The following is an 18349-nucleotide window of genomic DNA, read 5'->3' as shown; positions in this document are numbered from 1 at the left end:
GCCACTGCTGCTCCTCATAGAGGCATAATAAGGCCACAAAATTCTCTGTGGGTAGCAGAGGACATTAGGGTTTGCAGTGAGTGGCTCGTCAACCCCACAAGAGACACCACAATCGCACATGCCATGAGAGATGGTTTCAGACAAGGACCAAGGAGGCCTGGATTTAAATCCCCACTCAGACATGAAGCTGGATACCAGTGTTCAAAATTCTCTGCAAGTTTCTAAGTTGCTGAAATGGGCATACGACTTCCTGTGAAATCCTCTTGATATGCTGTATAACAGTGGTGGCGAACCTATGGCACGGGTGCCAGAGGTGGCACTCAGAGCCCTCTCTGTGGGCATGTGCAAACAGAGTGTCCCCTCCCCACACATCTAGGCTAGCCTGGGCCGCTGGGCTCGATTATTAGCATTAAACCTAAGGCCTAGTTTTGGGAAAGCAGTGTAGGTAACCCTGTTAAGCGCTGTTAAACCTCACTGATTTTCATGCAAAGAACTAAAGCACGATCCTTTACCTGGGAGTAAGCTCGGTTGTTGTTGGCAATGGGGCTTGCTTCTGAGTAAACCTGCCTAGGATTGTGATTCACTCGTTGGAAGAGTTGCACGGTTGTTTCAAAGCAAAGCCACCGACTACCACTAAGCTTACTCCCGAGTAACGCACGCCTCAGAGCCAACCATTTTATCTAAACTAAAACCTCAGTATTCAGGTTAAATTGCCGTATTGGCACTTTGCAATAAATAAGTGGGTTTTGGGTTGCAATTTGGGCACTCGGGCTTGAAAAGGTTCGCCATCACTGCTGTATAACAAGAGGAAAGGGTTGTTCAAGTTAAAGAAACGGTGTGTGTTTTGGATCTTAAGACAAATCAAATTTCCTGTGTTCAATAAATACACAAAAACGAGAGACTACAGGAACCTGGATTTGCCTTTGTGCAAAATTACAAATTTTTGTGCAGTGCAGAGTGTGCAACAGGTGACTCCAATAAAACCAGACATACGGAAAGCAAGCATGTTAGGTATTGGAGACACACTAGCGTGATGCAGTTGTTCAATTCTCTAAAGCTCACTGACTGACCCTGGGCCAGTTATGGTCTGCTGTGTAAGAAATATATAAATAGAAAGGATGTAGAAGAGGAGTTTGGATTTATACCCCGCTTTTCTCAACTGTAAGGCGACTCGAAGCGGCTTACAAACTCCATTCCTTCCTCCTCCCACCACAGACACCTTGGCCCCTTCCGCCCATGCAGAATAATGCGTTTTCAAACCACTTTCACAACTGTTTGCAAGTGGATTTTGCTATTCCGCACAGCTTCAAAGAGCACTGAAAGCAGTTTGAAAGTGCATTATTCTGCATGTGCAGAAGGAGCCCTTACGAGGTAAGGGGAGCGGAGAGAGTTTGAAGGAAGCCAATCCAATTTGCCAGTGAAGAGTCTGCCACTCGTGTGGAAGAGCGGGAAATCAAACCCAGCTCTCTAGATCAGAGCCCGCCATTCTTAACCACTATAGCATGCAGTCACCTTTGAAATGTCAAAGCTTTACATTTTAAAAAAAGCGGGGGACACGATGTTATGAAATTTCAAAACCCTTTATTCGTTATTTTTTTTGTTTCTTTGTTTTACATTCTTAAAATGAAGACACCCCCATTTCCTTGATATGTACAAGACTCTGAATAAGGCTGTATATATAAAAAAAAAACACCCCTCAAGCGCATTGTTCTTCACCCCACAAAAAGCAGGTGCCAATCTGGGTCCAGCCCACCGTGTTTTAAGGACCTTCCAAAACCCACTTTGCGGGGTTTTGGCCAGGGCAAAAAGAGGGGGGGAAAGGGGAATCTGGAAAATCTCTTTTCTTGCTCAGTTCCTGAAAACAAAGTCATCTCTGCCTTCCTGGTTTGGGGCACCAGGAAGGAAGCAGGAAAGGTGTGCGTCAGGGGAAATCCCCGTTTCGCTTTTCTCCAAGGCACCGTCACCCCCACAGAACAGCCAACTGGCTGCTCTCTTGCAACTGAAGGCCTTTACTTCCTGATGCAGGGAAAACTGGATTAAAACAAGTGAATTGGTGCCTTGGGGTGAGAAAGGGTTTTGCGGGACGTCAGGGGTGGAAAGCTCGGGGGTAAGAAAATGGAGTGCCCACTCCCTGGTCAGGTTCTCTTGGAAACTACTTTAAACAGGCACTTTAAAAAATCCCATAAAAAATCCCTCCCTCCCCAACCCAACAGTGGGATAGGCCAGAAGGGGGCCACACTATACCCAAACCCACATTTTTTGGTTAAGTAAAGCAATGGTAATGAAGGGGTATCTTTTGGAAGGGGAGGGGAATCCCGTAGAATGATAGAGTTGGACGAGACCACAAGGGCCATCCAGTCCAACCCCCTGCCATGCAGGAACACAGGATTATCCCTTTTTCCTCTGCCACTGTTCTCAATTACAAAGTTCTACAAACATGCCAAGTTACTATTCATGCAGAGGGGCAGGGTGCTTAAGAGGTAATAACACCCTCCTCCCGAATTTCTGGGGCGGGGGAGGGGCAGAAAATGCGGGATGGCGACTCTGCTTTTAAAAGCCCGACAGCCGCTCCTGCGGTTCACGGAAGCGGCCCTCGGTTACCTCCGCTCCGTTTCAACAGGTCCTGTTTGGACAGGTGGGTGAGATGAAAATGGGAGATTATATATGGCTAAAATTCTTTTCAACCCATTGGGGATTAAAAAGCATATTGTGCTTAGTATGTCAATAGTGGGGGAGGGGGGGGGAAGAGGAGAGAAAGGACATTTCCTTGGAAGGTGGCTTTCATAAGACGCTCCCCCTCTCCCCAAAATAGGACAACCCGCACAAGGCCCTATGAAGGCAAAAAAGCAATATATATATATATATATATTTATTTATTTAAAATACTCCTTAATTTTGTCTTTCCTTTTAAAAAAAGAATGCCCGAGCTTATATTAGGGTTCTGTAACCTGTGTAGCATATTCAGATAAATTCCTGAGACCGCAATTCCCATCAGGCCGTGCTGGCAGGGGCTGATGGGAATTGTAGTGCACGAACGTCTGGAGAGCCACAGGTTGCAGACCCCTGCTCTATACCTTAAAGGATCGAGGGGTTCAACAGGAAAGAGAACCGCTAAGAGTAAAGTTGCCCCAGCATATTAATATTTTAGAAATCCCCCCCCCATCCCCGCCAAGAGGTTTCTTTATATTTATATATATTTATATGTATATAGACAAGTAAAAACTGTTCAATATTATCCCTACCCCCGATTTTTTTCAGGCTTCCGAGGGAGGCAAAATAAAATAAAAATGTACAGAGTTTCAAGGAAGAAAAGGGGGAAATGACAACGGTAAAAAGATAATCTCTGAGTTAAGGCAGCAAAACCAGCCCCCTATCCGTAAGTCTGTCTGTCCTGGGAAGGAGGGGGGCCATGCATCCCAGCTCTAGGAGTCCCGGTTCTCAAGTGTAAGTTCGGCAGTAGCCCGCTGAAGCTCCGTGCTGATCCGCCGCCCGCCCTCCCCGTCTCTGTGACTGCCGACATCACCTTCCGCCTTCACCTTCTTGTCATCCGTCTCCTCGGCCGCTGCGCCAGCTTCCAGCCGCTGATCCTCGCTCCAACGGCGCTTGAATCGTAGTTTAAGGGGGATGCACTTCCCGCTTTCCCCAGCCCGGGCAATAGGGGGAGCCGCGGGCTGCATCTCCTCCTCGGCCCCAACCTTCTCCAAGGGGGTGGGAGGAGCCTTGAAGACCTCCTCGTCGTCGTCTTCCTCCTCGCTGATGTCGGTCACCTCCACGGTGAGATCTTCTTCCGACTCGCCCTCGGAGATGGGCTCCACCTTGATTTGGGGCAGGAGGGGCGGTTCAGCCGTGGAGGCAGAGGAGGATGACGAGGGGAGCGCACTCCCGGATTCTCCGGGAGGCACGCTCGGGGGCTGCTGCTTCTCCCGGTTGCGGCGCCCCAGTGGCGGCGGTTGCAACTTGAACTTGAAAGAGGTCGGCGGCTCCTCGGCCTGTGGGGGCGGCGGAGGGAGCGGGGGCTTCTCGAGGCGTTGGGGTTGGGGGATCACAATGTTGGGGTAGTGTAGGAAAGCTCTAGGGCTGAGGTGGTAGTTATAGACGCTCTGGGTGTGGGCTTGAAGATAGCGCTTCATGTCCTCTGGATTAAAGGAGAAATGGGAGCCCCCGGGATACATGGGGCTGAGGGTGGGCGAGGGAGTGTAGTTCATGTGCGTGGGGGTGAGGGGGAGAGCGGGGGACAACTGAGGGGGCAGAAGGCCAGCAGGTCCGGCCATGGGGGACACAGGGAAAGGACTGAGGGGCTCGGGAACTCGTGGGCGAGGATAAACCCTGAAGATGCTATCATGGGTCAAGCGGGGGTGCCCCGGCACCGGGGGGCCACGGAAACCACCCGCCTCCCCTCCACTGCGCCTCTGGTCCTCGGCCAAGGACTCCTCCACTTCCGAGTTAGCTGACGTGCCGTCGCTGCAGTCACTGACCGAGCCCCGGGCCAAGCGGCGAGCCACAGCCGAGAAGACGCCAGGCGAGCGCAGGTCCTCCGCGGGGGACAGCACGTCAGATGGCGTGGAGGGTGGGAAACGGAAGTGGGAGCCGCCTGAGGGCACCGGCGGGGCACTCTGGGGCACTGCCCCACCTGTGTGGGCAGAGAGGCACAGTTAGGAAGGTCTATCATTCTGTAGTAGGAAAAGGGACGAGCTGGCCTGACATTACTGCTCCTCCAATTCCAGTGTCCTTTCTAAATTCTAACACAGACATGAAGTCGCCATTGCCAAGTAAGGCCATTAATGGGCAGCTGCAACCCCCCTCAGGCAGAAGTTCTTCTGCTGGTTGAGAGCCTCCTAACTGGAAACACCAGGGATTGAACCTCAAGTTCAGGCAAAATATGGGCCCTCCATAGAATGACATTTTTTTAGAGTAGGATTCACCTGGAGCTTCAGGATTATGGCCTGAGGATCATTTCCTGACAGCCCCAAGGGGCCAATTGGCCATGCTGGCAGGGGCTGATGGGAATTGTAGTCCTTGAACATCTGGAGAGCCACAGGTTGCAGACCCTGCTTTAGAGACAGTCTCCCTTCCTATTTACCTTCCACTGAATGAGTGGATCCGGGCTCTAAACTTGGTTCGCGCAATCAGCAGAACGTAGATGATTTGGGACCATGGCAACAAGACCCCCCCCCCCCCCACATCCTGAGCCCCTAACCCCTGTAGTCCCGGCTTATTTTGAAACATAGCTGCTCCCTCTACGTTCTTTGGTGAGGTGTCTCCGACATTGAAGACAAGATCTTTTGACCCTCCGAGGGACCAAGACGATACAGTCTTCTGTCCTTGCCTACAGAGCACTGATAACCCCCCTCGTTGACTGGCTATCTCACATTTCATTTCATTTTAACCTTTAATGGCATATAGGCTATCTCACATTAGGGCAGGGTCAGCAACCTTTACCATCCAAAGAGCCATTTGGACCCGTTTTCCATGGCCCCAAAGATCTACCGAGCCAGTTCGGCCCCTCCACTCACCTTTCCTTCCAGCGCTGGGAGGCAGAGGCACGGGGCAGGGAAACCCCCTCTGCCCAACGGAGCCTGCTCCGGCTCCGTAGGTCAGAGGGGAGATGGTGGCTGCGGGGATGGAAGCTGCTCTGGAGGGACACGCCCACGCATCCAGGGGTCAGAGGGCAGCATGGGCATGTCCCTCCAGCCCAGCGCTGGAAGGAGAGGTGAGTAGAAGGGACGCGAAAAGCACTGCCCTCACGCTCGGGAGCCACCTCCCGGTTTGGTCCCTCCACTCACCTTTCCTTCCAGCACTAATCTGGAAGGCTGGAGGGACATGCCCACGCTACCCTCCGACCTCCAGGCCACGCGGAGCCGCAGTAGGCTCCGGAGCTGCAGGTTGCAGACCCCTGTATTAGGGCCATGCGCACTGCAGACACACACACCCTCGTGGCACGCTGGCTTCAGACACTCACCTCCCATGCCCATGTCAATGAAGGGATAGTTGACCAGGACCAACTTGTTGAAGTTGAATTTGTAGGTGAAGCGCTTGCCCTTGGTTTTATGCAGGATCCGCTTGTTGTAGTAGTACCTGGAGGAGGGGATGATGGGAGTAGTCCAAGGTCAGTGATTCACAAATCCCAATGCACCGACAGCCATACAACAAAGAAGCTCTACAACCTGATCTCCTTGCACACTTTTTGTCTCAATTTGAGGACTCGGGCAAGTTTCTAGGCCTTGAGGTTACAGAAGAAACATCAGGGAGCCGTGATTCTTGAAAGCTAATATCCTGGAAATAGCCTTAATGGCGCTAAAGGTGTCAAACTCGTGGCCCTCCAGATGTTATGGAGTACAATTCCCATCATCCCCTGCCAACATGATGCTGGCAGAGGATGATGGGAACTGTACTTCATAGCATCTGGAGGGCCGCAAATTTGACACCTATGCGCTAAAGGATTGCTCTTCTCCTAGGACAGGAGTCTGCAACCTGTGGCTCTCCAGATGTTCCTGGAGTACAATTCCCATCAGCCTGTAGTCCAGGAACATCTGGAGAGCCACAGGTTGCAGACCCCTGTCCTAGATAGCTCTTCTCCTGCAGGCCAACATGGCTACCCACCTGGAACTACAGCAGAGGAGTACACAAAGAACCTCAAGAAAAAGATCTTGCAAACTCATTCTGATTGGCAGGCTAGTATTGAATGGGAGGGGCAGGAAACGGCACAGGTTGACTCCAGTTGACCTTTCCACTGGTGGGGGGGGAATGAGAAAAGGAACCCCCCCCTCTGACCACCTAAAAAGGCTAAACTGAAGACTGTGGCACCTGCATTGGCAGAATCCATTTGGGCTGGAGAGCAAAGAAAAAAATCCGGCTGGATTCCATAGCCTTGGTCTTTATTTCTCCATCCTTAAACTGCTACCTCAAGGCCTGGGGACACTCCCCATCCCCTCCATGAAATCACATGATTCCTTTCTTGAACTTCGGTTGAAACATCACAACCCTTTTTCAGCCTCGATGACCCCTGACCCCTGGAAGCCCTTTTCTGCGTTTTAAGATCTCTTCTCAAGGTCAGATCGGAGCTTGCTCTCGGGCAAGCACAGGGATCTCAAGAACTCTGCACCACATCTTTCCCTCGGAACCCAGAGCATCAACATACAGGCACATCTGTACCTGTTAGCTCACTCCCTAAGTATTTTCCATCTTACTAATGGAAGAGTTCAACTCAGCCTTTCCTGGGTTTTATCACAGAATATCTATAACGGCAGCTCCTTTCCCTCCCCAGCATAGATCGATAAATCCACATGGAGCCGATGGTCAAATATGGGAAATCCTCAAAGTTTACAGGCGAATTTGAAAAGCAACATGTTAAGAAGCGGGAGCGTGTAAAATCAAAGGTACGTGCGGCCATTTTGGTTTGCCCAGACAAGGCAAGAGAACCAACCCAAGAACGTACAAGACTACTTTGTGAAATCTTGGCTGCCATTTTAGGTTGCCACGGGAGAGGAAATAAGATCTCATGGGGTGGGGGGAACAGGGCTTTTGTTCATTATTCTCAACTGCCCTGACCTAGATCAGTGGGGGTGAACCTGTGGCACGGGTGCCAGAGGTGGCACTCAGAGCCCTCTCTGTGGGCACACGCAAACAGAGTGCCCCCCACCCCCAACTAGGCTGGCCTGGGCCACTGGGCTCGATTATTAGCATTAAACCTAAGACCTAGTTTTGGGGAAGCAGTGTAGGTAACCCTGTTAAGCACTGTTAAACCCCACTGATTTTCATGCGAAGAACTAAAGCGCGATCCTTTACCTGGGAGTGAGCTCGGTTGCTGGCAACGGGGCTTGCTTCTGAGCAAACCCTCCTAGGGTCGTGATTCACCCGCTGGAAGAGTTGCGTGGTTGCTTCAAAGCAAAGCCACCGACTACCACCAAGCTTACTCCCGAGTAACGCACGCCTCGGAGCCAACCCGATTTTCCTAAACTAAAACCTCAGTATTCAGGTGAAATTGCTGTGTTGGCACTTTGCGATAAACAAGTGGGTTTTGGGTTCCAATTTGGGCACTCGGTCTCGAAAAGGTTCACCATCACTGACCTAGATGGTCCAGGCTAGTCCAGGCTCATCAGATCTTATGAGATCTCAGAAGCTAAGCAGGGTTGGGCTTGGTTAATACTTGGATGGGAGACTATCAAGGAAGTCCATGGCTGCTATGCCGAGACAGGCAACAGACTCCACCTCTGAATGTCTCTTGCCTTGCCTTGATGGCACCACCGTTCTCAAAGATAAACAAACAGCCATCTCTATTCAGCGCCAATGTAGTCCACCAGATAGAAAACACCAGACTCTGTGAAACTGGCACTTTTAACCCACAGTGTAGGACCGCACCCTCAAGCAAATGTATTTCTCCACCACAGTAGTAACAGAGGACCCTACTTCACAGGGTTGTTGTGAGGCCACACATTAAACAAAATAAATACTCAAGAGGTTGCACGGAGGGAGAGGACCACGCCTGATGCTATCAGGCATCCAGCCTCAACAACACTCAAGACGTTCTTCTCAGTTGGAACTACATATATTCTCGCTCTGTGCTTTTTGCAGAAAAGACGGAAGGAACAAATAGGGGTTAGGAACATTTCGCGAGGCTGAGAACAGAACAGTGACACAACTTCGGAGGGGGAGGGCGTCTTTTGCTCATCTTTCGTCGCTCCAAAAGACAGAAGGGTTTAATCACTAGGAGGATGCTCGGTCTAAAAATAAAAAAAAGGGAAATGCCTAGCTGCTGAATCCCACCCCAGACATTAATTTCTGAACGTTACAAAGCAATTCTAGCGCATGCCAGTATGCAGCTTGCTTTGGAGAAGGCTGGAAACGTTCCAGGTTTCTTTCGTTTTCCAGCGAGGATTAATTACCCCAGCCTTTTTGGGGACAAATTCCCGCACGTCTCACCTCAGAGCTCTGCTCAGCTTGTCATAGTTCATTTGGGGCTTGCATTTCCGCACCCCCCAGAGCCGGGCCACCTCGTCCGGATCCTTGATGACAAACTCCCCGTAATCCCCCTGCCAGGCAATGACGTCGTGGTACTCCTCTTTGCGCAACAGCTCCAGGATGAAATGCCACAGTTGGATCTGCCGCGAGCCGGGACTCGACTCGGGCTTGTAGGCCCAGTCGGGGAAGGCGAAACCTGGCAAAGGGAAGCACAGCGTTAGCCAGCTCAGAACGAAGTCCCAGAGTGAAGAAGCGAGGAGGAAGCAAAAAGCATGTAACAAGTGGGGGGCGAGCAGAAGAGAGAAAGAAGCCGCTATTTAAAGGCTCGGGACGGCGCTCCGGGCATTTCCCCTACCCTGTTCCGCTTCCCGCAGCCCAACAGCACATGCTGGTGGCGGGGCTCGGGAGCCTGGGTACAAGCGAGTCGTCATTCCAAGACGCAGCTACATGGTGCATAGATTCACGCACACACACCCCCCACTGCTGCCAACCTGCACACATGGGGAGGGAAAACAGGAAACCAGATGCTGCCACCGCCTTATGCAGCCAGGCGGCTGGGAGACCGGCCAGACGCCTTGGGACTTCCAGGCTGGGTCCCAACTAGATCCTCCTTTCGAAGCGTGGGTGGGGAGGGAAAGCAAGAGCGGAGAAGTCCAGACTTGCCTTCCCTACCTGAAAGAGAAGAGCTGTCCTTTATTCTCCAAAACTTTCGGAGTCTTGCCCCAGGGGGAGCCACGCAGATGCAAAAAAATCCTCCTTTCTAATATTTCTTTTTTGGGGGGGGTGGGGGGAGGACAGCACAAGCACCCAAGAAACAGAGGAAAGGCGGAAGGAGGGGGTGGCAAAAGAGAAGGAAAAACTTGCAGCTCGAGAATTCTGGGAAGAAGAATCGGCTCCATTATGGCCAAAAGGAAAGCATCAACATGTTTGGAAAGAAAGGGGGAGGGTTCTTTGTGCCATGTTCTTACTAGGCAGGCTTGGGGGGGGGGGGGGGGGGTTAGGGGCTGAGGTCAGCGGCTCTCAGACAAGGGGCCCTTTTTTGTCCCAGCCACGAGGCAAACGCCAAGCCCAATTCCATAGCATTCCTTTGGGGGGCGGGGGGAAGAGAACGGCGCAGCCACTCCGGAGCACTCGAGCCTGCAAGAACACATGTTCGCACTCACGGGAGTCTGCGCTTCCTAGCATGCTACATTTCTCCAGGGAAATGGGCCTCTGTCCCCTGGGGCCCGGTTGTCATTCCAGAAGACCTACGGGGCCCATTTGGGGGCAGAAGACCCCAGTTCCCGAAACTCTTCGGTTGCCACCTCTGAAACCGATTTGCTCCCTCCCCCTCCTTCGGGAGTTGGGAGTCGAAGCGTTTTCACCTCCCTCCCCTGTCCCATCATAAACAGGAAGTCGGTAGCGAAGACAATGGGCCACCCCACACACATGCCCGGCAGCGACGGGGCCTCTCCCAGCGCTTGGTAAACAGAAGTTGCTTTCCCAGAACTTTCAGGGAGGAGCAACATCAGGGAGACTCGGGGTTTTACGGGGTGGGCACGGGATGGCCGCGGCCCACACACCAGCCGCATCCCCTATACACGTACCCGTCTCTTATATCTTCCCCTTGGCTGAAATTGCTGAGCTGATGCCCAACGCCCGGGGAGGTGGTGTCTCGTGAGCTCTGCCGGGGAAGGGGTAAAGTGGTTTCCCATTTCCCAAACCCCAGGCGCTCTGAGCCCATCAATAATTCAGGGGCCTGTAATGGAGGCCGGGGACGCGGGCGCCGGCTCAAGGGCACCGGTGGAGACGGAGCCATTAGGGTGGTGATGTCATCTTGAGGGGGAATGGGAGTGCTGGAGATGTGGTCCCACACAAGCATACAACCTTTCTTCTTTTTTTGGGGGGGGGGGGAGCATGCAGCTTACATCAAGCACACACACCCCACACCCTTTTGCCATCCACTTCCAGATGAAGGAAAGGGCGGGAGTCTATCCCGGGGCAGCTGTACCGCCTGGTGCGCCCCCGAACACCAGAATAGCTGAGCATCTTTCGCACCCACCGCTTGCTCCTTGGCACCACAGGGCCTTTTGCAAACAGAAACCACCCTGCCCCCCTTCTCCCCCCCCCCCAATGTACCAGTCTCCAAGCAACAGGCAACAGCAAAGGAGACAGCAGCTAAAAATAAACGGGAGGAAGAGAAAAGAAACATCGTGAACCAAGCAGCACCCTGGGGGGAATCAGCAAAAGGCACCCCATGACTTGAACCTCCCGCCCCCCAAGACGATCAAGTTATTCCACCACTCGCCCATCTCCAAACTGGCCACAGATGAGGATGCCCACGTGAAGCCACAGTGCAAGTGGCCACACGCGGTGGCAGCAGCATCTCAGTGCCACGGAAGGAATGAGTAAACACAAGTGGCTCTCCCAGAAATCTGGGGGCAGAGGAGAGAAAAGCAACCTCTTCTCCCAACTGACTTTGGTTCTGGAAGTCCGAAGGGGACTTTGGCACGTCTCTGCACGATGTGGTGAAATCCACGCAGGCGGGAGGTGGGGGGGGGGGTCTGTTATCAAGGAAGGGGGAGGCAAAGAGGTGCAAGACTTGGGGAGGGGGCGCGCATTTTTCTCCCACTCCTATAGAGAGCCCCTGCCACCACGCACAATCGACACCCCGTTTCCTCGCTCGGCTTCCCCCCTCCCCACCTGTAGTCAAGTGAGTGGTCCACCTCCCTCCACAACGTGGGGGGGGGGGAAGAAAAATGAGCGAGCCCAGCTTCTCTCCCCCCCCCCCCCACTCCTCCAGCATCTGAGTCAGTCCCATTCGCACACACAGGGCCTGTTCTCGCTAATTAGCAAGGCGGTGGGTGAAGGGGGGGGGGGCCAACTCTGACATCAGCCGCAGGAGGAGATCCAAGCACTGGAGGCTGAATGGGCTACTGTTCTTCGGCTGGTGCTACCAGATACGTGTGTTTCTGCGCTCCCCCGCCCCACGCTGCTCTCCCCAAACACAGCCCTCTCCGGGTGTACCAGGGACAGATGAGTCTCCCCCCACCCCCCAGACTCACAATTATTTCAAGATCCGCATCACTGTGACAATGAGGGTAATCCTCCCTGCGCTTAACCCCCACCTCCCCACCCGTTCCAGAACTTTGTAAGAGGACCTTTGTGGGACTTAAGTCAAAGGAACTGTTGTCCCAAGCACGGCTTTGCCCCATAACATAACCACACGTGTCCACAGGCCACGTCTTACCTGTGGCATACCCCACAACACACAAAGGGCACGCGGCTGCGAACGAGTCGGACGTTCACGTATAGCAAGGACTGAAACGATGCGACGCCCTTGATCCAAGAGCGCGTGGATCACCTTCTGAAGTATTTACTAGAAAGGCAACGTAGTACAACCGTCTGCAGAGTTACTCCCGCCGAAGCCCCTGAAGACGAACGTGCTTAGATTGGAGTAACCCCCTTTAGGATTGCACAGAGAAAGTGTCACGGAGCTGTGCGAAGCGCGCAGCACCCACAAAGTCTAGACCCGCCGAGAAAATCGTCCACCTATCAGCCCCGAACTAACCTCACCTTGGCATATCAGATTGCGCGCGTGCCGCAGAGATGGGGGGAAAAAAGGAAATCAGGGCTGCTAGTCAACTCTGCATTTCTCACTACACAAGCACTGGTCTCTCATAAGAATCATTTCTTATTTTCAATGGGGGAGGAATGGGGGGAAAGCAGATCCCAATTTTCTGTACTTGTGTAAAATACTGTGTCTAATATTTTATGCAATTTCTGTAATCCTAGTCCTATTACATTGTTTATCAGATGTCTCGCTGTACTGAGTGCGTTGACTTACACGGTGGAACTTCCTTGAGTCCTGGCAAGAAAGACAGCCTATAAAGTAAACAAAGTATTTATTTGAAACTTTCCGCAAAGCCTAGTCTGCCCCATTAATAAAGCGCAGAGCCTTTTGCTATGGGGGTGCAGAGAGAACGCAGCTTGGAAGACTCTGCTGACCCTCCCCATCTCCCAGGCCTGTCTTGATGTTTAGATTCTCACCAGCTAACACACTTCTAGGAACGCACCAGGCACATTCCACTTCCCATGGTGGGGGATGAAGAGAGAAAAAGGGATGCTTGGGACCTCCCAGGGCCCGACACATGCACCCCCCAACATCTCAGCTTTCTCTCTGATCATGTTGCAAAGATTCAGTCTCCTAGGAAAAATGGTTATAGGGAGTCACTCCTTGGAACAACACAAGACTGCAGTGGCTTCTCTTCTAACCACTGATATCCACTTACACCCCAAATCCCAGGAACCCAGACGTTCTGGAGCACAGTCCCTGTCCCCGCCGTCTGGATCCCAAATCTTGCCACCCAGAGCGTCACTCAATGGCCTTAAAAGCATCTCTTACGTGCCACCCCCCAAAGTGGAAGAGTCACAGACAGTTCCTCACCCCCTCCTTTCCGCCCACCCCCCTAATGTTGCCGCCATGTCTCCACCAACTCAGCCACTCCGTTTGCCAATCTAAGGAGGGAACGCAGTAAAAAAAAACAAAAAACCCACCGTCTGTTGGCTGGCGCTGCCCCCAGGCATGGCACGAAGCGCCGGAGGCTCAGCGCCAAGGGGTGGGGAGGCATTGGCAGTCTCTACCACCAAGGCTGCGAGAGGTCTGTACCACCCACAAACCCCCTGAGCCTGAGGGGGAGGGGGCCCACAACATGCCCAAAGACACCCTGATCTCCTCTCCCTTTCCAGTTGGTTAATGGAACCCATATGCCCCACAACTCGAGCGATTCCCCATCTTGGGAATGCGACTCCACATGCTTTTACGGCCAAAGAAAAGGCCACCTCACGGGGTGGGCAGTGGTAATCCTACTCCTGATCTTGGGGGGGGGGGGGACTGCCTCCCTCTTGGAGGATCCCCTGGCCAGGAGACATGGAGAACAACCAGAGGCCTAGGTTTGGAGAGCGCCAACGGCCGGCGCACAATGCACGGAGTGTTTCCTACCCGAGCTCTGGCTTCCCACTTTCTGTGGATCAGGCTGCTCCAGCCAAGCCCGGCCCTCCACGACCCCCCCCCCCCCCCCGTATTTTCCACTCTTTCCTAAGAAAGAGAGAGCAACCGCTTGTGTGTGCGCGTCTGGGGGCCTGAAACTGGCCCGACTTTGCCAACTTTTTTTTAAAAAAAAAATTCAAAGTGCAGCTGAATGGGACTCCATCTTAAAAACACTGCAGCGTCTTTTGTCTGGTTTAGCAACTGTAGGGCCGTCTCTACAGAGAGCTCCCCCCCCCACCCCCCTTCAAGGAACTATGTTCTATTTTGGAAGAGGATGTTCTATGATTATTTGCTGAGGGATTTCCTGGAAGACAGCTAAAAGAGGGAGGGGGGAGAGAGAGAAAAAGAAACTGGAAATTAAGTTGATATCTCTTTAAGTCACCCCCCCCCTTTTCTCTTTACACACTCCAAACCACATCACCCCTGTGACTAATCCCAAGAGCCAGAAGCTAAAAGGGCTGGAATTCAATCCAAAGCTTCAGAAGAGAGAAGGGGGGGAGGGAATAAAACCCTTAATATTACATCACTCCCCATTGCCAACAGCTCCTTAAAGCCACACGCACAACCATACTATTCTCTGGCTTTCAGAGCGCAAGTGGTGGTGGGGGGGATGGGGGGCGTGCATGAACACACACTGATGGAAGCCACATCAGAGAGTCTCTGCCTGCACCATGCCAGCAGAGGGTGGCAAGGAAGTCTGAACCAGACATTTCTCTCCCCCCCCCTTCCTCCCCCGCCGCCGCCACACACAGAAGCCATGGCTGGAAAAAAAAAAAACGAGTGGAAAAATTAAGCGCGGCTATGCCGGGATCTCGGTGCATGCGTGTGGCAGATCCCGAGCAGGAGAGCGAACACTGCAAAGATTTTTATTTTGTCAGTGGCTTGGGCGAGGCCCAGGAATTATTATTAGGGCGGTTATGTGTGTGCGTGTGTGTGTTTCTGAAACAGACGCCCAAAGTAAAGAACTTTCCCAGAGTTTCAGGAGGAAACCGAACAAGAAGTTTGCCCGTGCGCTGGGGCGGCTGCAGGGAAGAGGTGGCCTGTGTGGGGGGGGGGGGGGAGGACAAGTCTGAACAGAAGCAAAAGAGGCACTTGAAAAAAAAAAGACAAGATTCCAGGAGACAGACAAGGGGGGGGGGGAGAGGGTGGCGCCAGTGGGTTGGTGTGCGAGCCCTGAACAAAACCAGAGAGTGAGAGGCAGGGGGAGGGGGTGGGGAAACGGGGTGGGTGGGGGGCGGGAGGAGGAAAGAATCTGACCCTTCCCCAGAGCCCACGGGAAAAAAATAAAAAAGGCAGACCTGGTGTCTTTGCAGCACCCCCCCCCCCCAATCTTAAGACAACTTTTTTCAGGGGGAGGGGAAAGAACCATTCCCAAGCAAATGTATTTGTCCCCCTCGGCCTGCAAACTCCGCTTTGTCCCTCTCCTTTCCCGCCCCCCCTTTCTTCCCAAGTCCACCGGGACCCTTCCCACCTATTCTCAAATGGAAACACCCCCACAGCCATTTTTAAAGCCCCCCCCCTTTAAAAAGAAGGGAAAAGTTAAATACAAGAAAAGTTGGCTCTCTCCCACCCCCGCCCCCCCTTCCATTAAAGTTCTTCCCGGTTAAAAGCCCCATTACTCCCCCTCTGGCCCAGGAATGGAAGGCAAGACCTGTTTGGAGGGGGGGGGAGGGGATGAGTGGGAAGGACCCCTCCCCTTTTTCAAGGAAGGGGGTTAGAGTCCAGGGTTAAAGTCCAGAGCTTGAAGGTTGGAGATTAACCTTCCCCCACACACACACCCCCAAGACAAGATCGGAGGGGCCAGATTTAAGGTGGCTTCAAGGGGGGAAAGGGGCAGAGGGAAACTTAACGCTGAGATCTGCGTTGATGGTTTTGTTATTCGGGGTACCTGGATAAGACTTTGACGCGTTGCCAACCGCCAAAGTCCAGGGAGGGCGGGCAAAACACCTGTCCCCCCCCCCTCCCGCAAGAGGAGACCTCTCCCCGGGGCCACCTTAACACCACGTTGTTGGTCGGAAACAAAAGTTCCTTTTTCGAACGTCGAATTTCCAGTTCGGAACAGCCTCGGCAACTTTCATCTCCCCACCCCCCACCCCAGGCGCGCGCGCACGGCGATCTGGTGGGATCGATTTTGCAACCCACTCCCCCTCCCCACCCACCCAGGCCGATCACATTCTCTTCGGGGGAGGGAACAAGGACCCGAACCCTCGCTTGCCTGCTGCTTTTCAAGTTGCTTGCAAGTGGGACTGAACTCTTCCCCCCCCCCTCCCCGCAAATCCCGGTCGCATCATCCGCCACCATCAAACCGCCCCCCCCCGGACTTTTCCTCTGCCGCGTGCATCGGCAACGTGGCGCCTCAGAACCCCTGCGAGGCTCTCTCAACCAAACACAAGAATCCGGATTGAATCCCGATTCGCTTTCTGGACCGAAAGGCTTCTCCGCTTTCCAGAACTGCCCCCACGGCTCTCCCCCCGCCCCCAGTTCATTCTCAACTCGGCGGCCCCCCACGTTAGACACTGCGGGAGGCGGGAAGCCCCGCCAGAGAAATCACACATGCACACACCCGACATGCAGCCCTCCCCTTCTCCAAAAGCCGCCCCCGTCGCTCCCCACCCCCCCCCCAATACAATGCGGAGCAACAGCACTCGGAGGCCAGCCACTCGGGCAGCGGCGCGCAACAAGTCCCGCGGCTCCTTCCAAACTCCAGCGGAGCCGGGAATTGAGGGGAGGGGGCGCCTGCTCTCCTGGCCCCCTCCCGTGCAAAGGATCTCCCCCACCGAGGTCTGACGGATAGGAAACAAGAGTTCGGGAGCAGCCAAGGATGGACTCGGGGGGAAAAGGGGGCATTAAAAAAAAAACTTCCCTTTCTAAACCCCCCCCCCCCCCGCGTCTCCTCCTCTGCAAGGAGCCTCCATTGCAGCGTCTTCCTTGGAAGCACCGGGGAAAGGGGGTGCAGAGAGGCCGGCGGAGGAATCCCGCAAAAGACCTCCCCCGCCCCCCAAAAAAATTCCGGTGTAATACCTCACTCCCCCCCACCCTTCCAAGATTTCCCCCCTCCCTCGACCCCCCGGAAAAGCAACTTCCGCGCAGATTTCTAACTTTCCAGCCCACGTGTCGCCCCCCACCCCCAGCACGACCGACTCTCCCTGTAGGGTGGGCCCCGCTCGGTCCCCACCTGAGTCCGACGGGGTCTTCATGGCTCCGGGCGCGCGCAGCAGCCTCCAGCCGCCGGGTCGGTCTCGGGCTCTGGCCCCCCTCGCTCTCCCCCCCTCGGCCTCATATGGAGCCGGGACGCCCACGCCCCCCGGCTTACGTCACCGCCGCGTCGCCATGGACACGCCGGGCCCGCCCCTCCCTCCTTCCCGGCCCCGCCCACAGAGATCGGCAGCGGGGCCTCGTGGAGAGGGCGCCGAGGGAAGCAAGTTTTTATTTATACACGCGCGAACACGAGTCGGGGGGGCCGCGCACGTGGGAAGGCAGGCAGGGAGGGGGCGCACACCTACGGGCTCCGTCCCCGTCGCGCGCAGCCATTGGCTGCACCCTTTGCAAAAATAAATAAATAAGTAGGAAATAAATAACGCTTCTTCACCAAGGTAACGCGAACCAGCGCCAAGGAAAAAAAAAAAGGCGAGTTCCGCAACCTGTCTCCGTTATGTAAAAATTCACCCAAATGGGCACATGTTCGTATTGACTTCAGGAGGCACTGATGGGACTCGCTGCCACAAGATGGGGGGGGGGGGGGGGAGTCGGTGCACCAAATTAGTCGGCCTTTTCCAAAAGGGAGAGTTAGATGAATCTGCAGAAGATAAATCTATCCACAGCTAGCTTGACTGGGCAAGGTAGCGGCTGACAGAGTTCTCTTCTGAGAGTTTTGAGTCTCTGACCCCAAAGAGCTTACAATAGAAAATCAGGTTCCACCACTGACAGCCAAGGGAGGGAAGGGGAAGGGGGAAGGGAATGCAAGTCTGCTGAAGCATATAGGGAAGGGGTCTTTAGATTGTTGGTCAAGAATGGGGAAGTTAAGCCAGTGGTGTTAGGCTACATCAGAAAACACTTCTATATAGGCCACTAGTGCTGAGTCATTCAATGGGGCTGAGAGCCCTTTGGATTGAAGATGTAGTGAAGGGTGTTTGACTGGGGGTATGTCGGTGGAAAACACAGCGGCATGCAAGACGATAGTGATCAGTTGGCCAAGACTAAGAAGGTCCTGCCACAAAGGCTCGCTGGTCCTACCCCCTTAATAAACAGCACCCAGGACATAGCCTATTTTGCTGGTCTCAGAGATTGAAGGATTTAGGCCAGAAGTGGGATTCAGCCAGTTCGCACCGGTTCTACCAAACCGGTAGCGAATTGGCTGAAACC

General features: G+C 53.7%; 1 protein-coding gene across 1 annotated transcript; it reads right to left on the bottom strand.

Annotated features, from left to right (window-relative positions):
• Positions 1–1564: 1564 nt before the first annotated feature.
• Positions 1565–17251, bottom strand: ERF (ETS2 repressor factor). Its single transcript, XM_048500695.1, has 4 exons — positions 17163–17251; positions 8920–9154; positions 5960–6075; positions 1565–4630 (listed from the first exon to the last, which is right to left on the bottom strand). Exons 1-4 carry the CDS (start codon positions 17182–17184, stop codon positions 3423–3425), a joined length of 1581 nt encoding a protein of 526 aa, XP_048356652.1. The 5' UTR covers positions 17185–17251; the 3' UTR covers positions 1565–3422.
• Positions 17252–18349: the final 1098 nt, after the last annotated feature.

Source organism: Sphaerodactylus townsendi, linkage group LG06 (genome assembly GCF_021028975.2).
Source record: "Sphaerodactylus townsendi isolate TG3544 linkage group LG06, MPM_Stown_v2.3, whole genome shotgun sequence".
In the NCBI taxonomy this organism is placed as follows: domain Eukaryota; kingdom Metazoa; phylum Chordata; class Lepidosauria; order Squamata; family Sphaerodactylidae; genus Sphaerodactylus; species Sphaerodactylus townsendi.
The sequence above is the reverse complement of the archived record's forward strand: the minus strand, read 5'-3'. Positions and strand labels throughout refer to the sequence as shown.